The following is a 14,521-nucleotide window of genomic DNA, read 5'->3' as shown; positions in this document are numbered from 1 at the left end:
TTGCAGTCAGCTACATGACCTGAGATAGTCGCTGTTGATTCCAGACTGCACCAGAAGATGTGGATGTTTTTCAAAAACATTACCTGGAATCTGCCAGGTAGATTGTTATCGGAAAAGCAGGAGGTTGGTGTCCTACTCAGGGCCAGATGGCTTTCTGTGCAGTATCTGCCATCCTTACACAGTGGCCTTCTCCAGTGTGGGAGAGAGTAGGTTAATAAAGAGCGTAACTTTGTTGTGTCTTCTTCAAGGTTACTGCTTTGGTTGGCTTCAGTAGCCCCTTAAGATAAAGCTTGTCTGAAGTCCCAAAAAGATAGATAGGTATTTTCTCTGATATGTGATAGTTAATACAGAATACAAAAAAAAGTATAAGGGTAAAATGGACGTCTTGTGATTTGATTGTTTTTAGTCCTTCTTTTTATTTGTTGATTATTATGGTTAGTGGTGCAGTAAGCCTCTAATTACAGAGTGAATTGAAATTATGTTTTTGCAAAAATTAAGGAAGGGAAGAATGGTTATCTCAGAATTATACCTTTGAAATACATGAAATCTGTTCTCTTTCTGTTAAGAAAGTTCTTTAAAAGACAAAGCTTGTCTGGTTACGGCCCTCATGTTCCTGTCCGTAGCAAGAAGGGCAGGGCCCAGCTCTGAGAAGTGTTTCGGTAGCATCTCGGGCTGCTCATCCCTGACTTTGAGAATCCCACGGCGTCTAGTTGCGGGTGTTCTAGTTCCCTGGCCCTGGGAGCTTGTTGCACAGACCTCCCTCCCTTTACTCCAGAGGATAGGAAGCGCACTGTCTGTGGCTGCCGTTGCCCTCGTGTCTCAGGTTGGCTTTGTGCAGCAGAAGGCGGCTCAGTGCTTCATGGCCCCAGAGGTGGCTTTGCACCCCAGAGTATGGATCTGTGCATCTGATGACAGATGAGATGAGGCTGCCCCACGGCCTGAGTAGAGGGCATTTCACGTGTGTGTCTGATGACCTGCAGGACGGCCAGCTGATTGAGTGCCGCTGCTGCTATGGGGAATTCCCATTCGAGGAGCTGACCCAGTGCGCAGATGCTCACTTGTTCTGCAAAGAGTGTCTCATCAGATATGCCCAAGAGGCCGTCTTCGGGTCTGGAAAGGTAAGAGCTGTCTATTATGTCCATGCTTGAGAAACTTTTTTTTTTTTCTTTAAGATGTGTTTATTTATTTGAAAGGAAGAAAGATCACTCCTAATCACTGGCTCACTCCCCGAGTGACCACCGTAGCCAGGGCTGGGCCAGGCCGAAGCCAGGAGCCTGAAACTCCCTCCTGGTCTCTCACATGGGTTGCAGGAGCACAAGTCATCTGTTGCCTTCACGGCACATTTGCAGGACGCCGGATCTGAGGCAGAGCAGCCAGGACTTGGACTCCCAGCTCCCTGTGGGAGTGATGTACCATACTGGCTGCCCCCTTCTGACTGACCAGCCACAAAGTGGGCTTCCCGCATCTCCCTCTGAGGCTCATTTAATTTGCTAGAATGGCTAGCAGAACTAAGAGAAACAGTTCACCAGTTTTATAAAGGATAATTTAGAGGATTCAAATGAGCAGCCGCATGAAGAGAATGCCTAGGGTGAGGGCTGGAGACGTCCCACGCAGTTGAGCTTCACTGCCCTCCTGTGGTCAGTGACAGTGTTCTCCGTCCAGGACCTCTCCAGTTGGCTTTTGGGTTGTTGCAGAGATGTCGTTGCGTAGCCAGGACTGAAACGTGGATTGCACAGGTGCATGCTCTGTCGCTAATGAACCAAGTAGGCTCCTTCTCAGCCTCTGCAGCATTCCTCCATGGCGTGTCTGAAGTGAGGGTCTGTGACAGGGGCTCTGTTAGGACAGCTGCAGGGCGCAGTTTCTGGGATCTGCCTTAGCAAAGAGAAATTCTAGTTTCTGCGGCCTACCTTGGAGAGAAGCAGCAGATTAAAAGAGTGCAGGAGAAGGTCAGGGAGAGACTTTGTTTCTGAGGCTTACAGTGCCTGATGCTGTTAGCAAAAGACTTTTTCTGAGGCTGTTTTGAAGCAGCTTCAGGGACAGTGGACAAAAGGCCAGATAATCTAATTTTATTTTTCTGCTCAGTAAGGGATTAACATGGGCTATGAGAGTTACGAGCCAGGATGAATATCAGAAGGTCTGTGTATCCTAATACCACACTGTCAGAGCGTGGGAGCGACTAAGGAGACGGGATACAGGATGTCCTGTGGGGTCCTAAGCCAGAAAGGGGGAATTGGAAAATCTGGTGAAATCCAAATGAAGACCGATTAGGAGCCAGTGTTGTGGCATAGCAGGTTAAACTGCCACTTGCAATGCCATTATCCCTTGACATAGTGCCATTTAGAGTCCTGGCTGTGCCTTCATCCAGTCCAGCTCTTGCTGATGTGCCGAGGAGGCAGCAGATGGCTCACGTACCTTAGCCCCTGCCAGACATGTGAGAGACCTGGATGGATTTCCTGGCTCTCGACTGCAGCCTGCATCAGACCTGATTGTTGAGGCCATCTGGGGAGTGAACCAGCAGATAGACGCTCTCTTTCTTTGTCACTCTGCCTTTCAAATCTTTCAAATATGTAAATAAATAAATCTTTTTTTTTTTTGAATATTTATTTATCTGAATGGCAGCATTACAGAGAGTCAGAGGCAGTGAGAGAGAGGGCTTCCATCAGCTGGTTCACTCCTCAGATGGCCACAACAGCTGGAGCTGTGCTGATCTGAAGCCAGGAGCTTCTTCCGGGTCTCCCACGTGGGTGGCAGGGGCCCAAGGACTTGGGCCATCTTCAGCTGCTTTCCCAGGTGCATTAACAGGGAGCTGGATCAGAAGTGGAGCAGCTGGAACAGGAACCTGTGTCCATATGGGATGCCAGCACTGTAGGTGGAGGCTTAACCTTCTGTGCCATAGCACTGGCTCCTCCAGACAACTTACGCTGCCTTTTGCCGTTTGTTTTCCTGATGTCTTTCATGTTGGAAGTGTTCCTGCCTGGATGCCAGTCAGCTTTTGTGTTGTGAAGCCTTAATGGGGCTATTGCAGGTCTTTGTGCTGGGGAGACTCTGGGCCTCCCACTTAGCTGTGAGCCCTTTGCAGCATTCTGGACCTGGGGAGGAGGCAGGAGCTGGAGGACTCCGAGCGCAGACCCCTGCCTTCCGGCCACGCCCTCCCGCCCTGTGACTGGTTCCCAGACAGAGGACCCAAGGCTCCCTTCCTGCTTTTTCTCCCAGTTTGTTGATTGCAGCTGGAGGGGTAGCAACTGCAAGCTCACACAGTCCCTGTCCTCACTTTACTCTTCTCTGTCTGTGGAGGGAGACAGCCTGCTTCTCAGCAACATCTCCTCTGTGACCGTCCTCCTTGAGTCCGCTAAGCATTCCTCTTCCTCCGCCCACTCTCCATCCGCGTGGTGTTGGGAAGAACGTTCCTCTAGTACTGTCAAAGGTGGGCTTAGTGGTTGTGTCCCAGTTCCTTGTTCGGAATGTGATTACTCAGGGAAGGTGGAAGGATCTGTATTTGCCAACTCAAAGTCGGTTTTCATAACCACTGTTTACTGCTCATTTAAGATGCAGGTGACACTGCAGCTTCTTTATTTTTCGGGACGCTAAGTACAGCTTGCTTTCTCTCCGCCTGTTTACCTTACTCTAGTCAGAGCTCAGCTGCATGGAGGGCAGCTGCACGTGCTCATTCCCAGCCAGTGAGCTGGAGAAGGTGCTTCCGCAGACAGTCCTGTGCAAGTACTACGAACGGAAAGCTGAGGAGGAGGTTGCGGCAGCCTACGCTGACGAGCTGGTCAGGTGAGTCCCGGGATTGGAGGGCGTCACGGGCAGTGAGAGCGGTTGCCATCGTGAGCGCTTCCGACAGATGGAGTCCTCTAACAGTCAGTCTTCTGGTTTCCCGACATTGCTGAGAAATAAAACCGTCACTTCTGTTGAGGTTAAAAAGCTCAGGTGTCACCTTCCTTGCCGCCTGTTAGTCTTCTGGCCCGCAGGAACAGTCACTACCGTGCCCTTAATTTGGAGAAGTGACTCTTGCAAGGGGTCCTCCCGGAGCTGGGGTGTGTGTTCATTGACTGGGCCGCACAAGTCAGAGCCTGGAACGGCGTGTGTTTTCTATAGGAGCCCGCGTGAGGAAGGTTTCGGGTGTCATGTTAATGAAATGACTGAGTAAGACAGCATGTGAACTGTGCTCGTGTGAGCGGTCTGGTTGACGGACATCAGGCTCAGTGCTGTGAGCAGTGTCCTTGTGCTCTCACTCCAGGTGCCCCTCCTGCAGCTTTCCTGCCCTGCTGGACAGTGACGTGAAGAGGTTCAGCTGTCCTAATCCTCGCTGCCGAAAGGTAGGGAGCAGGTGGATTTCTGGATGCGTGTTGGGTTGTGGGGTAGTAGCTACCCTGAGGGCTCGGGCGTTCTCTGCGTGTTGATGCGGGAGAAGGACTCGCGTGTTCTCTCTCATGAAAGCAGATGAGGACTGGTCCCTTGTGAATGGTGGCTGACATGGTTACAGAGATGAGCGCCCCTTGTGGAGTTGAACTTTCCAGGCTCCGCATCCCTAGTAGATGCTGTCACGTGAAAACATGCAGAGTTGTGGTTCGCTCCACTGTATCAACATTTTTCTTGCTTGCTTTCTCCCCACCCTGTGCTCAGGTGCCACCCTGACATATGTGTGTACTTCCTGCCATTTTCAGAATCCAAGTAACACTTCTTTGATGAAAGAACCGGGCCTCATGGTGGCGTCCTTGTCATGTCGGGGTTTTTTTCACTTGACTATTTTCCTCACGAGAACTGATTATATCAAGTGAGACCAGAGAGCTATCTGGTCACTTAACTGCTGTGGACCTGTCTTCTCTTTAACTAAGCTCCTACTGTATGAGCTAAGAATGTCTGTATGAGCTAAGAATGTCTTAAATTGTGTCAGCTGTTGGCTTACAAACCCCTTTAGAGTTTTCGGTGAATGTTGGCAACCTCCTAGCAAATATATATGAAACTGTTTTTCTAAACCCACTTGATCAGGGCTGAACTTTACAGAGTCTCACGTAAAGTAATTAAGGTAGAGATTGGAGAAGGAGGAAGAAATGAAAGCAGTGGAATAAAACTTTATTCATTTTCTTTTAAACATTAATAGTTCTGTGTGAAATCGGGATGTATTTTTGCAAAACTCATGTGGCCATTTAATAATTTGTCCCCACTCTAGGCCGTTGCTGTAACAGTTGTTTCAACAGTCTGATGTCTTAGATCTAAGAAAGAAAACTGTCTTTGTGTGCTTCTGTGTGTTGGGCACTGGGCTATCCAGGAAGTTGGTATCTGATCTAAGAGACAGAATGAGAAGTGCGATGAATATGGGCCTCAGGAGCAGCAGCAGCAGCCTGTACACTGGCTGATACCCAAGGAGTGGGAAAAAGTCTCAGTGAGTTGAGCAGGGCAGGGCATCGAGCACTGGTTTAGATGGGACCAGGTGGGCTCTGGGGCAGCTCTGTGTGGGGGTGACCAGGTGGGCTCTGGGGCAGCTCTGTGTGGGGGTGACCAGGTGGGCTCTGGGGCAGCTCTGTGTGGGGGTGACCAGGTGAGCTCTGGGGCGGCTCTGTGTGGGGGTGGGCAGGTGGGCTCTGGGGAAGCTCTGTGTGGGGGTGGGCAGGTGAGCTCTGGGGCAGCTCTGTGTGGGGGTGACCAGGTGGGCTCTGGGGCAGCTCTGTGTGGGGGTGACCAGGTGAGCTCTGGGGCGGCTCTGTGTGGGGGTGACCAGGTGAGCTCTGGGGCAGCTCTGTGTGGGGGTGACCAGGTGAGCTCTGGGGCAGCTCTGTGTGGGGGTGACCAGGTGGGCTCTGGGGCAGCTCTGTGTGGGGGTGGGCAGGTGAGCTCTGGGGCGGCTCTGTGTGGGGGTGGGCAGGTGGGCTCTGGGGCGGCTCTGTGTGGGGGTGGGCAGGTGGGCTCTGGGGCAGCTCTGTGTGGGGGTGACCAGGTGAGCTCTGGGGCAGCTCTGTGTGGGGGTGACCAGGTGAGCTCTGGGGCAGCTCTGTGTGGGGGTGACCAGGTGGGCTCTGGGGCGGCTCTGTGTGGGGGTGGGCAGGTGGGCTCTGGGGAAGCTCTGTGTGGGGGTGGGCAGGTGAGCTCTGGGGCAGCTCTGTGTGGGGGTGACCAGGTGGGCTCTGGGGCAGCTCTGTGTGGGGGTGGGCAGGTGGGCTCTGGGGCAGCTCTGTGTGGGGGTGGGCAGGTGGGCTCTGGGGCGGCTCTGTGTGGGGGTGACCAGGTGAGCTCTGGGGCGGCTCTGTGTGGGGGTGACCAGGTGAGCTCTGGGGCGGCTCTGTGTGGGGGTGGGCAGGTGGGCTCTGGGCAGCTCTGTGTGGCTGTTGAGTAGTCCAGCTGAGAAGCGCACGTCTCTGCCAGCTCCTCTGGTGTCGTGGGTTGCTGAGAGGAGGCAGGAGCTACCTTTCCTGGTGTGGGTACAAGCAGAGCTCTGCTAATGAACGTGCCCTTAGCTGAGAAGGCGCTCCCTCTCCAGAGACGTCCAGGCCTGAGAGCACACGTGAGTCTGCACTAGTTTCTGGGTGATGTCTTAACACCAGCGTGGGGAGTTTGTGGGAGCTGACCAGAGGTGCTTCAGATCCCAGCCAGGAACATCAAACATTCTACCTTCTGTGTGTGGGAGGAATGCAGGTGCCCTGTTGAACTTGGAGGTAGCTCTGTAGCTTCTTTTGACCATTGAAATGTGAGAGTGAGGTCACTTCCAGAAAAAAGCCACTAAGGTAAGTACCTCAGAGTGATGTCAGCAAGGTGGCACAATAAGAAGTCTCAGACCCTCCTTCTCCCACAGAAATGCTAATTCAGCAATTCATAGAGTCTTTTTGTGAGAAATCTAGTAGTCGTTAAGAGGTAGCACATGCAGGCATGAAACTGGATGACCCAACATGGTAGAGTCCCTGTGGCACTCACTCTCAGCCCCTGCTCCCCCGCACAGCCTGATGTGACTGAGGAGCCTCCCATCCTTTGGCACCGCCCTGGAGAGGGAAGAAGACGGAAGTGTGTATCTGATGTTATGCTAGGGACTAGCTTCTGTCTTGTCTTGCAGGAAAGAGCTAGCCCGGTGGGGGGGCCGCAGAGTACAAATGTGATGTTGGAAACGCACACGCTCACCATTACCCTCTCTCAGATGGGTGTACAGCAAGCGGGGGCATCTCCAGATCCCTGCGTTTCCCGGGAAGGAATTGGAGCATGTGTGCGGCACACTAGGGTTTTCAGACCCTGCCCAAGACCAATGTCTCTGTCACGCTGGAGGACTGATGGGACCTTTCATAGTCCAGATGCTGGAGGCAGAAGAAATCTCTGCTGTTGAGAGGACCCACACAGCAGTGGACAGAGCCTGGTACATCTCAGAGACTTCTCTGAGGACGAGCAAAGAAAGAACAGAGCGCGTGTCCAGTGTGCTGCCCAAGGAGCTGGTTTCTGTTTTGTCCAATCCAGAGTGCATTCTCTTGATGCCTGGGAGCTGTTGAAGCCAGCAGAGAGCAGGGTAGATTAAAGCAGCCCCTCAGAGCCTGTAGTACCACACAGGTACCCAAAGACACCAAGACACATGCCCGGGCGGGACTCTGCAGGGGAAAGGAATTGAAATCCTTTTGGGAAAGGCTCTCAGGAGTGTGCTGCGGGTCTGGGCTGCGTCATCCATGGTGTCCTCTCGCCGGAAATGACTCGGGTCCCTGAGCAGATGAGTGGGTCTGAGTGTGGGATACACTTGTAGTAGAGTGCTGTGCAGCCTTGTGAAAGAACAAAATGCTGTCATGGTGCAACATGGTGAGCCTTGAGGATATACTAAGTGAAATTGGCCTGTCATAGAAGGACAGATAACTGTGTGGTCCCATTTGCAAGCCGTCTCTAAAGCAGAAGGTTGCATGGTGGTGTCGGGCTTGGGGAAGGGAGTGGGGGTTGCTGGCACTGAATGGTGCTGGGATGCAGCATGAAGACGTTCTAGAAACTGCTTTATGACATTTTGTGGACAGCTAACAAGTTATTTTAGTATATTCTTTTTATTAGGGTCAATTTCAGGTTGTGCCACAGGCTTGTGTGTGTGTGTGTGTGTGTGTGTGTGTGTGGTCAGGCAGAGTTAGAGAGAAAGGTCTTCCTTTTCTGTTGGTTCACCCCTCAATGGCTGCTGCAGCCAGCGCACCGCGCTGATCCGAAGCCCGGAGCCAGGTGCTTCATCCTGGTCTCCCATGCGGGTGCAGGGCCCAAGCACTTGGGCCATCCTCCACTGCACTCCTGGGCCACAGCAGAGAGCTGGACTGGAAGAGGGGCAACCGGGACAGAATCCGGCGCCCCAACCGGGATTAGAACCCGGTGTGCCGGCGCCACAGGCAGAGGATTAGCCTAGTGAGCTGCAGCACCAGCCCACAGTTTTTTTAAATGGGGGTATGGGTCACTTACCTTTTCCTCTGCCAAGATGAATATGAAGCATGAATGAAAAATCCATCTGTGTTTTGAGCTCCTGAGGTTTGCATTTTTTCTGACATCCTGACAGGTGCATGTCATCAGGACCAGCAGAGAAAAGGAGTGGTTAAGGTTTAGGAGGGGATGTGCTGAATGTGGGAGTGGGGAGGGGTCCTGAGGACTCGCAAGCTCCTCTGGTTTGTAGTTGATGCTGTTGGCAAGATTGGAAATGAAACCAAAAAGACCTCAGGAGAGGACTATTTTTGCCTTGGACTTGTTGAGTATTTGGGTTGGACACTTCCAGTGTGTGTATTTTCACAGTGCCTGGCACATAGTAGGTGTTGAGTAATATTTAGGCAGTGACTAGGGCAGGAGACGTGGAGAGGTCCAGGCTAAGGAAGGACTGTGGGTCTGGAGTGGGAAGTGGGAGGAGCCAACAAGCAGAGCCCTCAGATTGTAGCCTTAGAAACGCTGGGTCCTGCTACCTAAGTTCAAAGTGTGCCTTTCTGTTTAACATCTTCTTGCACGCCTTGTCCCCCGGGAGTGTGTCCCTGTGAAGAGAATGCGTCCCAGGGCATCGTCAGTTACAGTATGCTTTGGAACTTGGCTTTGGCCTGCAGACAGTGTCATTCACATTCTAGCTGCACTTTTTACTGTTAGGGTAAGGTTTGCCCATCAGGGAACATAAAGTAACTGTCTGATGGGGACCTGAGGCAGCGAGAACCTAGTGAAGACAGCTCAGCCAGCGCATTAGAAAGTGGAGAGGTTCCCGCCAGGTTTTGGGGTGAGAAAGAAGAGTTTTATATTTTACACTTAGAGCCCAGCCACAAGCTGGTCTGTCCTTGTGTGTGAGTGGTGGGAGGAACCGCCACAAGGTGGCACTAGTGCTCCATGCGAGAGGACTTGCTGGCCCAGGTGTCAGCGCTGCCTTGTCCTGCTGGCAGAACAGAGCGCTTCGAGGCGCAGTGCCAAAGCAGACCACTCTGTGGCTCAGAATGCAGCGCCAGAGACGGCAGAGTGATTAGGCATGTGCTTTTACCTGTTCGCCTGGGTGCACTCTCAAGACAAGAGCTGAGCCAACTGTTAATCCTCAAGGATTCCAGATGTCTCAGAAGTGAGCCGCAAGCTCACTGGGTCCGTGTGAGACCGGGGGCCTCTGCTTTCTCGGTACAGTTGTCTTGGCCAGTAATCTAAACTGATAGGATTGCCAGGAACTTGTCCCTGAGCTGAGGCATTTATCTGGATCGTTATCTGGAGGAGGGTTTGTATGCCTGGAATCCCTGAAGAGTCAGGCCTGGTATCTCTGGTAAGATGGGAGAGCCTTTGTCTTGGTCCTGGGATGGAATGCTTTTGTCAGGCCCACGCTCTCCGCCCTCTGCTGTGTGTTCCCAGAAGAAGGACTGATCAGCTTGTTGTCAGCATACTGCTTTTAGGAATGAACCGGATATGCTTGGTGCGGGACTGAAGAGTGTTAGATAAATGGAGATTTGAAAATGATGCTTCTGGGATATTAATTTTTAGGGTCAGAAATTCCTGTTGAGGCTTCCTGCCTTCCTAGAGCCGTAACCTGATAAGCTCAGATGTATAAAAGTAGAACTTTCCAGAAAGTTAGCCAGAGTCCCAAGATGGAGGTTTAAGCACACTGATGAAGCAGAGTGCTAAGGCAGAGCCCATCAGAGGGTAGGAGTGACACCAGATGAGAGGGGTGCGTGCCATCAGGACGAACCCCTGAGGAGTGTCTGCTGTGGAGTCTCGTGGAACCTGAGAATGTGAAGGTGGTGGTGTCTCCACTTTCCAGGCCCCGTCCTGGTCTTTACAGCACTGAGTGTAAGCAGTGAAGTAAGACGACATTCAATCTGCAGCACACCAGTGTGTTGCTAAAAAGCAGGCATCTGCAGCGTCTGCGAGAGCCGAGAGCCGAGTGGCTGCATGAAGAGAATGTAAACGAGTCTGGACCAGCTGTGAGTGCCCTGGCAGCTCCAGCTGTGATGGCGGCTGGTAGCACTCATTAGCCGCACTCGGGTTTGGGGCCCAGCCAGTCAGCTGACTCATGTGCTAAGCACAGGCCTTGGTGCTTATCTAGAGATAAATGAAGCCTGGGCCGCTTGTTCCTGCCATCAGGGAGAACCTTTATTCAGGAAGTGAGGTTGACACTAACATCTGGGTAATAAAAGGATTTAAGCGCACAAAGGAGGGCTTATTTACTGGAGTGGAAGTTTGTCCATGCTGCATAGTGCAAGTCAGAAAAGGAGGGTGACGGGAGAAGTTGGCAGAGCACGGCCTGTTCTGGCTCCTGGCAAGATGAACCCTTCCCTCAGTGGTCCGGCTGATGAGCTCTGGGCCACAGTAGCGGTCCTCCCCGGCAGGTCCACAGTGGAGAGCACCTGGGAGAGCCTTCCCCTCCGTGGGTTCCCACAGCAACCCTTTGAAGTGGACACTGGGCCTTGAAGTCAAGTACTGGGACAGCTGGCTTTCAGAACCCCAAAGGAAGCCTTCTTGCCCCAAAACTTAGTCCCAGGCCTGTCCCTATGAGCCTTCCTCCATTGAGCACTGGGCAGAGTTGATGGGACAGCAAGGCACTTTCAGAATACAGTGTGTTTTTGCCTTAATGTTTTTGTTGGTTCCCACTTTGTAAAATTCTCTGTAGTAATAACCAGCACAGAGACTGTTGCTCACAGACTCCTTGCTCCTGTTGGTAGTGACCCACACAAATGATGAGGGTCTTGGGAGACCTGGATCGCATTCCTGGCTTCTGCTCCGGCTCACACAGCTGGCATGGGTGTCTGGGGAGTGGACCAGCTGATGAGAGCTCTTTTTGTCTCTCTGTTCCTTTCTATTTCTTTCTCCTTCTGTCTCAAATGAATAGATAGCATTTTTTGAACTTCAGAGAGTAATGTAAATACTATATTTGCTGTCACTTGGAGTACTTCAAAAGATCGAAACTACCCAAAATAGGAAAAGGTGAAAATACAGGCATGTTTAACTAAACTGCCAATATGAATAGAGATTTTATTGTTGTTTCCCCTTGCCCCTACAGAAGTTTTTGTTTTTTTGTGTGGTTTTTTTTTTTTGTCTTAATTTATTTGAAAGGCACAGACAGACACATAGAGGTCCTCTATCTGGTAATTCACTCTCCCAGTGCCTGCAGTAGCTGTGCCAGGAGCCAAGAACTCCATCTGGGTCTCCTTTGTGGGTAGCGGGGACTCAGCTACTTGAGCTGCTAGCCGCTGCCTCCCAGGGTGTGTTTTATCAGAAAGTCAGCATCAGAAGGGGAGCTGGCACTCACACCCACGCACCCAGTATGGGGTATGGGGTCCACTGTGTCAAATGCCTGCCCTCTGGGTGGTAGAGGCTCTCACGGCCTGCCGTCGAGGAGGGTGGGCACTGGTCACTGAATGGGGGCACTGCTGCTGTCCCCACTTCCTGCACGGGATTGCTGCAGCCCCTCTGATGTTTCCCTGGCGAAGCCTCCCAGAGACTGCCTGCTGACCGTCTGGAGGTGGTGCAGCAGGCGTCAGCCAGACCCGGTTTCCGAAGCAGGGCCGTCAAGACAGGCTGAAGAGCCCGAGGCCACAGGTCTTTGCTGGCTTCCCTGATCCCAGGACGGGGCATCACTCTGCCTTGTCCCCAGAGAACATCCCCGCACAGCTGCTTTAGATGGTTAAATGTTACCTTCCCGGAAGACAAATCACAGAACTTCTCTTTCCCTTCAGATGGAAAGGCACCCTGTTCTCCTTTCCCGGCCTTTTGCTAGGTTTCTCAGGAAGCTACCTGCCCTGAGAGGTGTTTTGAAGACTGGTGCCAGGAGGCTGTCGCCTGAGTTGCAGCTAAGGAAACAACAGCATCATGGTTAGGATGCGAGGTTGTTGGATTAACCCTGCCTTGTCTTATTTCAGCCCCTCCACTGGCTATACTTCGTCTCCGCTAGCCACTTTTTCCATCTGTAAAATGAAAGCAGCTGCCCCTTCCGTGGGGAGCTTTTGTAGAAAGCAAATAGCACAATGTAGGTACTTACTAGCCCGGTGCCTGGACTTCCTAAGTAGCCGCCAACTGGCATGGGGAAGGTAGAGGCTGACGTTCATATGTGTGCAGGAGTGGGGCCACAGGTGATAAAATTCCTGGGTAGGAGGGACTTCCTGCCGTTTTGTAAGTCTCACTGCCACCAGAGCGTGGAGCGAGCAGTAGACAGCTCAGCACGGGACTCGGTTTTCAGATCTGGCGCCCAGAATACTCGTGTCTTACCAGAGCCCCAGTGTGCTGCAAGGTAGAGGGCATGGGTTTTTGAAGCGCTTTCCATCAGAAAAGATAGTTCTCCTTTGTGGGTTTGCTTTCTGCTGCTGCTGCCACTGTGGTCTGTGCAGCACTTTGGCACACACCCCCAGGGTTCCCTGCCCAGGATTGGGACCTCAGGGAGCGTTCTCAGTCAAGTGTAGGGAGGGCCTAGAAATAAGTGACCACATTTTGCTGGGGGATACAGATCAGTCACAAAGCAGCAGTAAAACGGGTGGTGTGTCTCCAGGACTCCTTGGCCATGGTGTTTGTCTTGCTGCCAGGGCACTGATCTTTACCCAGAGTCCAGGACACCCTCCCACCCCCAGCAGTGGGCAGGCCTTGAAGTCAGGGCCTCTTGGCTTTCACTGGCCTTGAATTGGAAAGACATGCTTTCTGGTGGCTCCTTTGTTGTTCTTAGTCTCTTAAAATGCACTGTAGTACTTACAGAGAAAGAATGTGGATTTTTGGCACATTTATACTTTATTTAAATAGCAACTCTGACCCTTTTTCATGGTTTTTGTGGCTGTTAGCCATTGCTTCTCAGAATCATCACACCCTACGTTTGTTGTTGACAACTTGGATGAGGATCATAAGCTTTGAGTGACACTGTCTGTAGAAACCAGTTCCTTTATGTGTTTTGCTAAAATAATTTTTTAAAAGATTTATTTGTTTGGAAGGGGGAGAGAAAGAGAGAGAGAGAGAGGTGGAGTGGAGATGGAGATCGAGATTGGGATCTGCTGGTTCACACCAGGGCTAGGACAGGCCAAGGCTAAGCGCCCAGAGCTCCGCCCCAGTCTCCGTGTGTGACAGGAGCACAGGCACCTGGCCCATCCTCTGCTGCTTTCCCAGGCCTGTTAGCAGGGGGCTGGGTCAGAAGTGGGGCAGCCGGGACTTGAGCTGGTGTCACACATAGAGGCTTAACCTGCTGCACCACAGCGCCAGCTCCTGCTCAAGTAATTTAATCCTGCTTTCCTGTGCTTATGGCCTTGCTGAAAGACATAGATATGTAGTGTTGGGCATTTGGAGAGTGAATTAGCAGACAGAAGATCTCTATGTGTCTATCTCTGCCTTTCAAATAAATTAAAAAACAATTTCTATGTGGCCAAGAGGAAACAAAAATAAAATATTCATATTGGCAGTTTAGTTTAACACTAAAAATCCCTCAAGAATTAGTGTCTTCAGAACATCTTTTTTAAAGAATGATTTACCTCGTTTTAGTTTTATGCTGATGATGCGAGTAGATATCGGCGTGTGTGCTGCAGTGACCTCAGCATGCTGTCCTTGAGAAAAGACTGCGTGGGCGGGGGAGGGACTGTGCTGGCTGTTCGCCGGCGTGCAGCTCACTAGTGTCCCCTCTTTGCATTCCCAGCACACAGCACTGCGGGGTTTGCAGTCTTCAGGTAGGAGAGAGCTGGTTGCTATGGTGATGCCACAAGCCTGGAAACACCCCTGGTCCCTTTGGGTGTCCGTGTCAGGTGGAGGAATGTGGAAAAGGGAAACCGCAAAATTAGCACAAAGCCTAGGCTCAGGCTCCTGATGGGTAGGATTGTTGAGTGTCCTGTTGGATTTGGGGTTTTTGGCTTCTTTTTTTTTTTTTTTTTTTTTTTTGAAAGGCAGTGAGACAGAGACAAGCAAGAAGGAGAGATCTGCAGCATCCAGGGTAGGCCAGGCCAGCGCTGGGAGCTGGCAGTTAAATCCAGGCCTCCCATGTGGGTGGCAGGGACTCGACCACCTGAGCCATCCTCTGTCGCCTCCCAGAGTGTGGATTAGCAGGAAAGCGGAATCACAAGCAGATCCCACACTTGAGCTCCAGAGAGATGTGGGTGTCCCAAGTGGAATCTTACCTGGT

General features: G+C 51.8%; 1 protein-coding gene across 2 annotated transcripts in view; it reads left to right on the top strand.

The window, feature by feature from the left end:
• Positions 1-14,521, top strand: part of RNF216 (ring finger protein 216) — a 138,655-nt gene that overhangs the window by 53,789 nt on the left and 70,345 nt on the right. For both annotated transcript variants that reach the window (XM_070064338.1, XM_051839048.2), the window contains 3 exons: positions 981-1,118; positions 3,629-3,777; positions 4,241-4,319. In XM_070064338.1, coding sequence (XP_069920439.1) covers positions 981-1,118; positions 3,629-3,777; positions 4,241-4,319 — 366 coding nt within the window. The remainder of the gene's footprint in view (positions 1-980; positions 1,119-3,628; positions 3,778-4,240; positions 4,320-14,521) is intronic.

The sequence above is a fragment of the Oryctolagus cuniculus genome, chromosome 19 (assembly GCF_964237555.1).
Source record: "Oryctolagus cuniculus chromosome 19, mOryCun1.1, whole genome shotgun sequence".
Lineage (NCBI taxonomy): Eukaryota > Metazoa > Chordata > Mammalia > Lagomorpha > Leporidae > Oryctolagus > Oryctolagus cuniculus.
The sequence above is the reverse complement of the archived record's forward strand: the minus strand, read 5'-3'. Positions and strand labels throughout refer to the sequence as shown.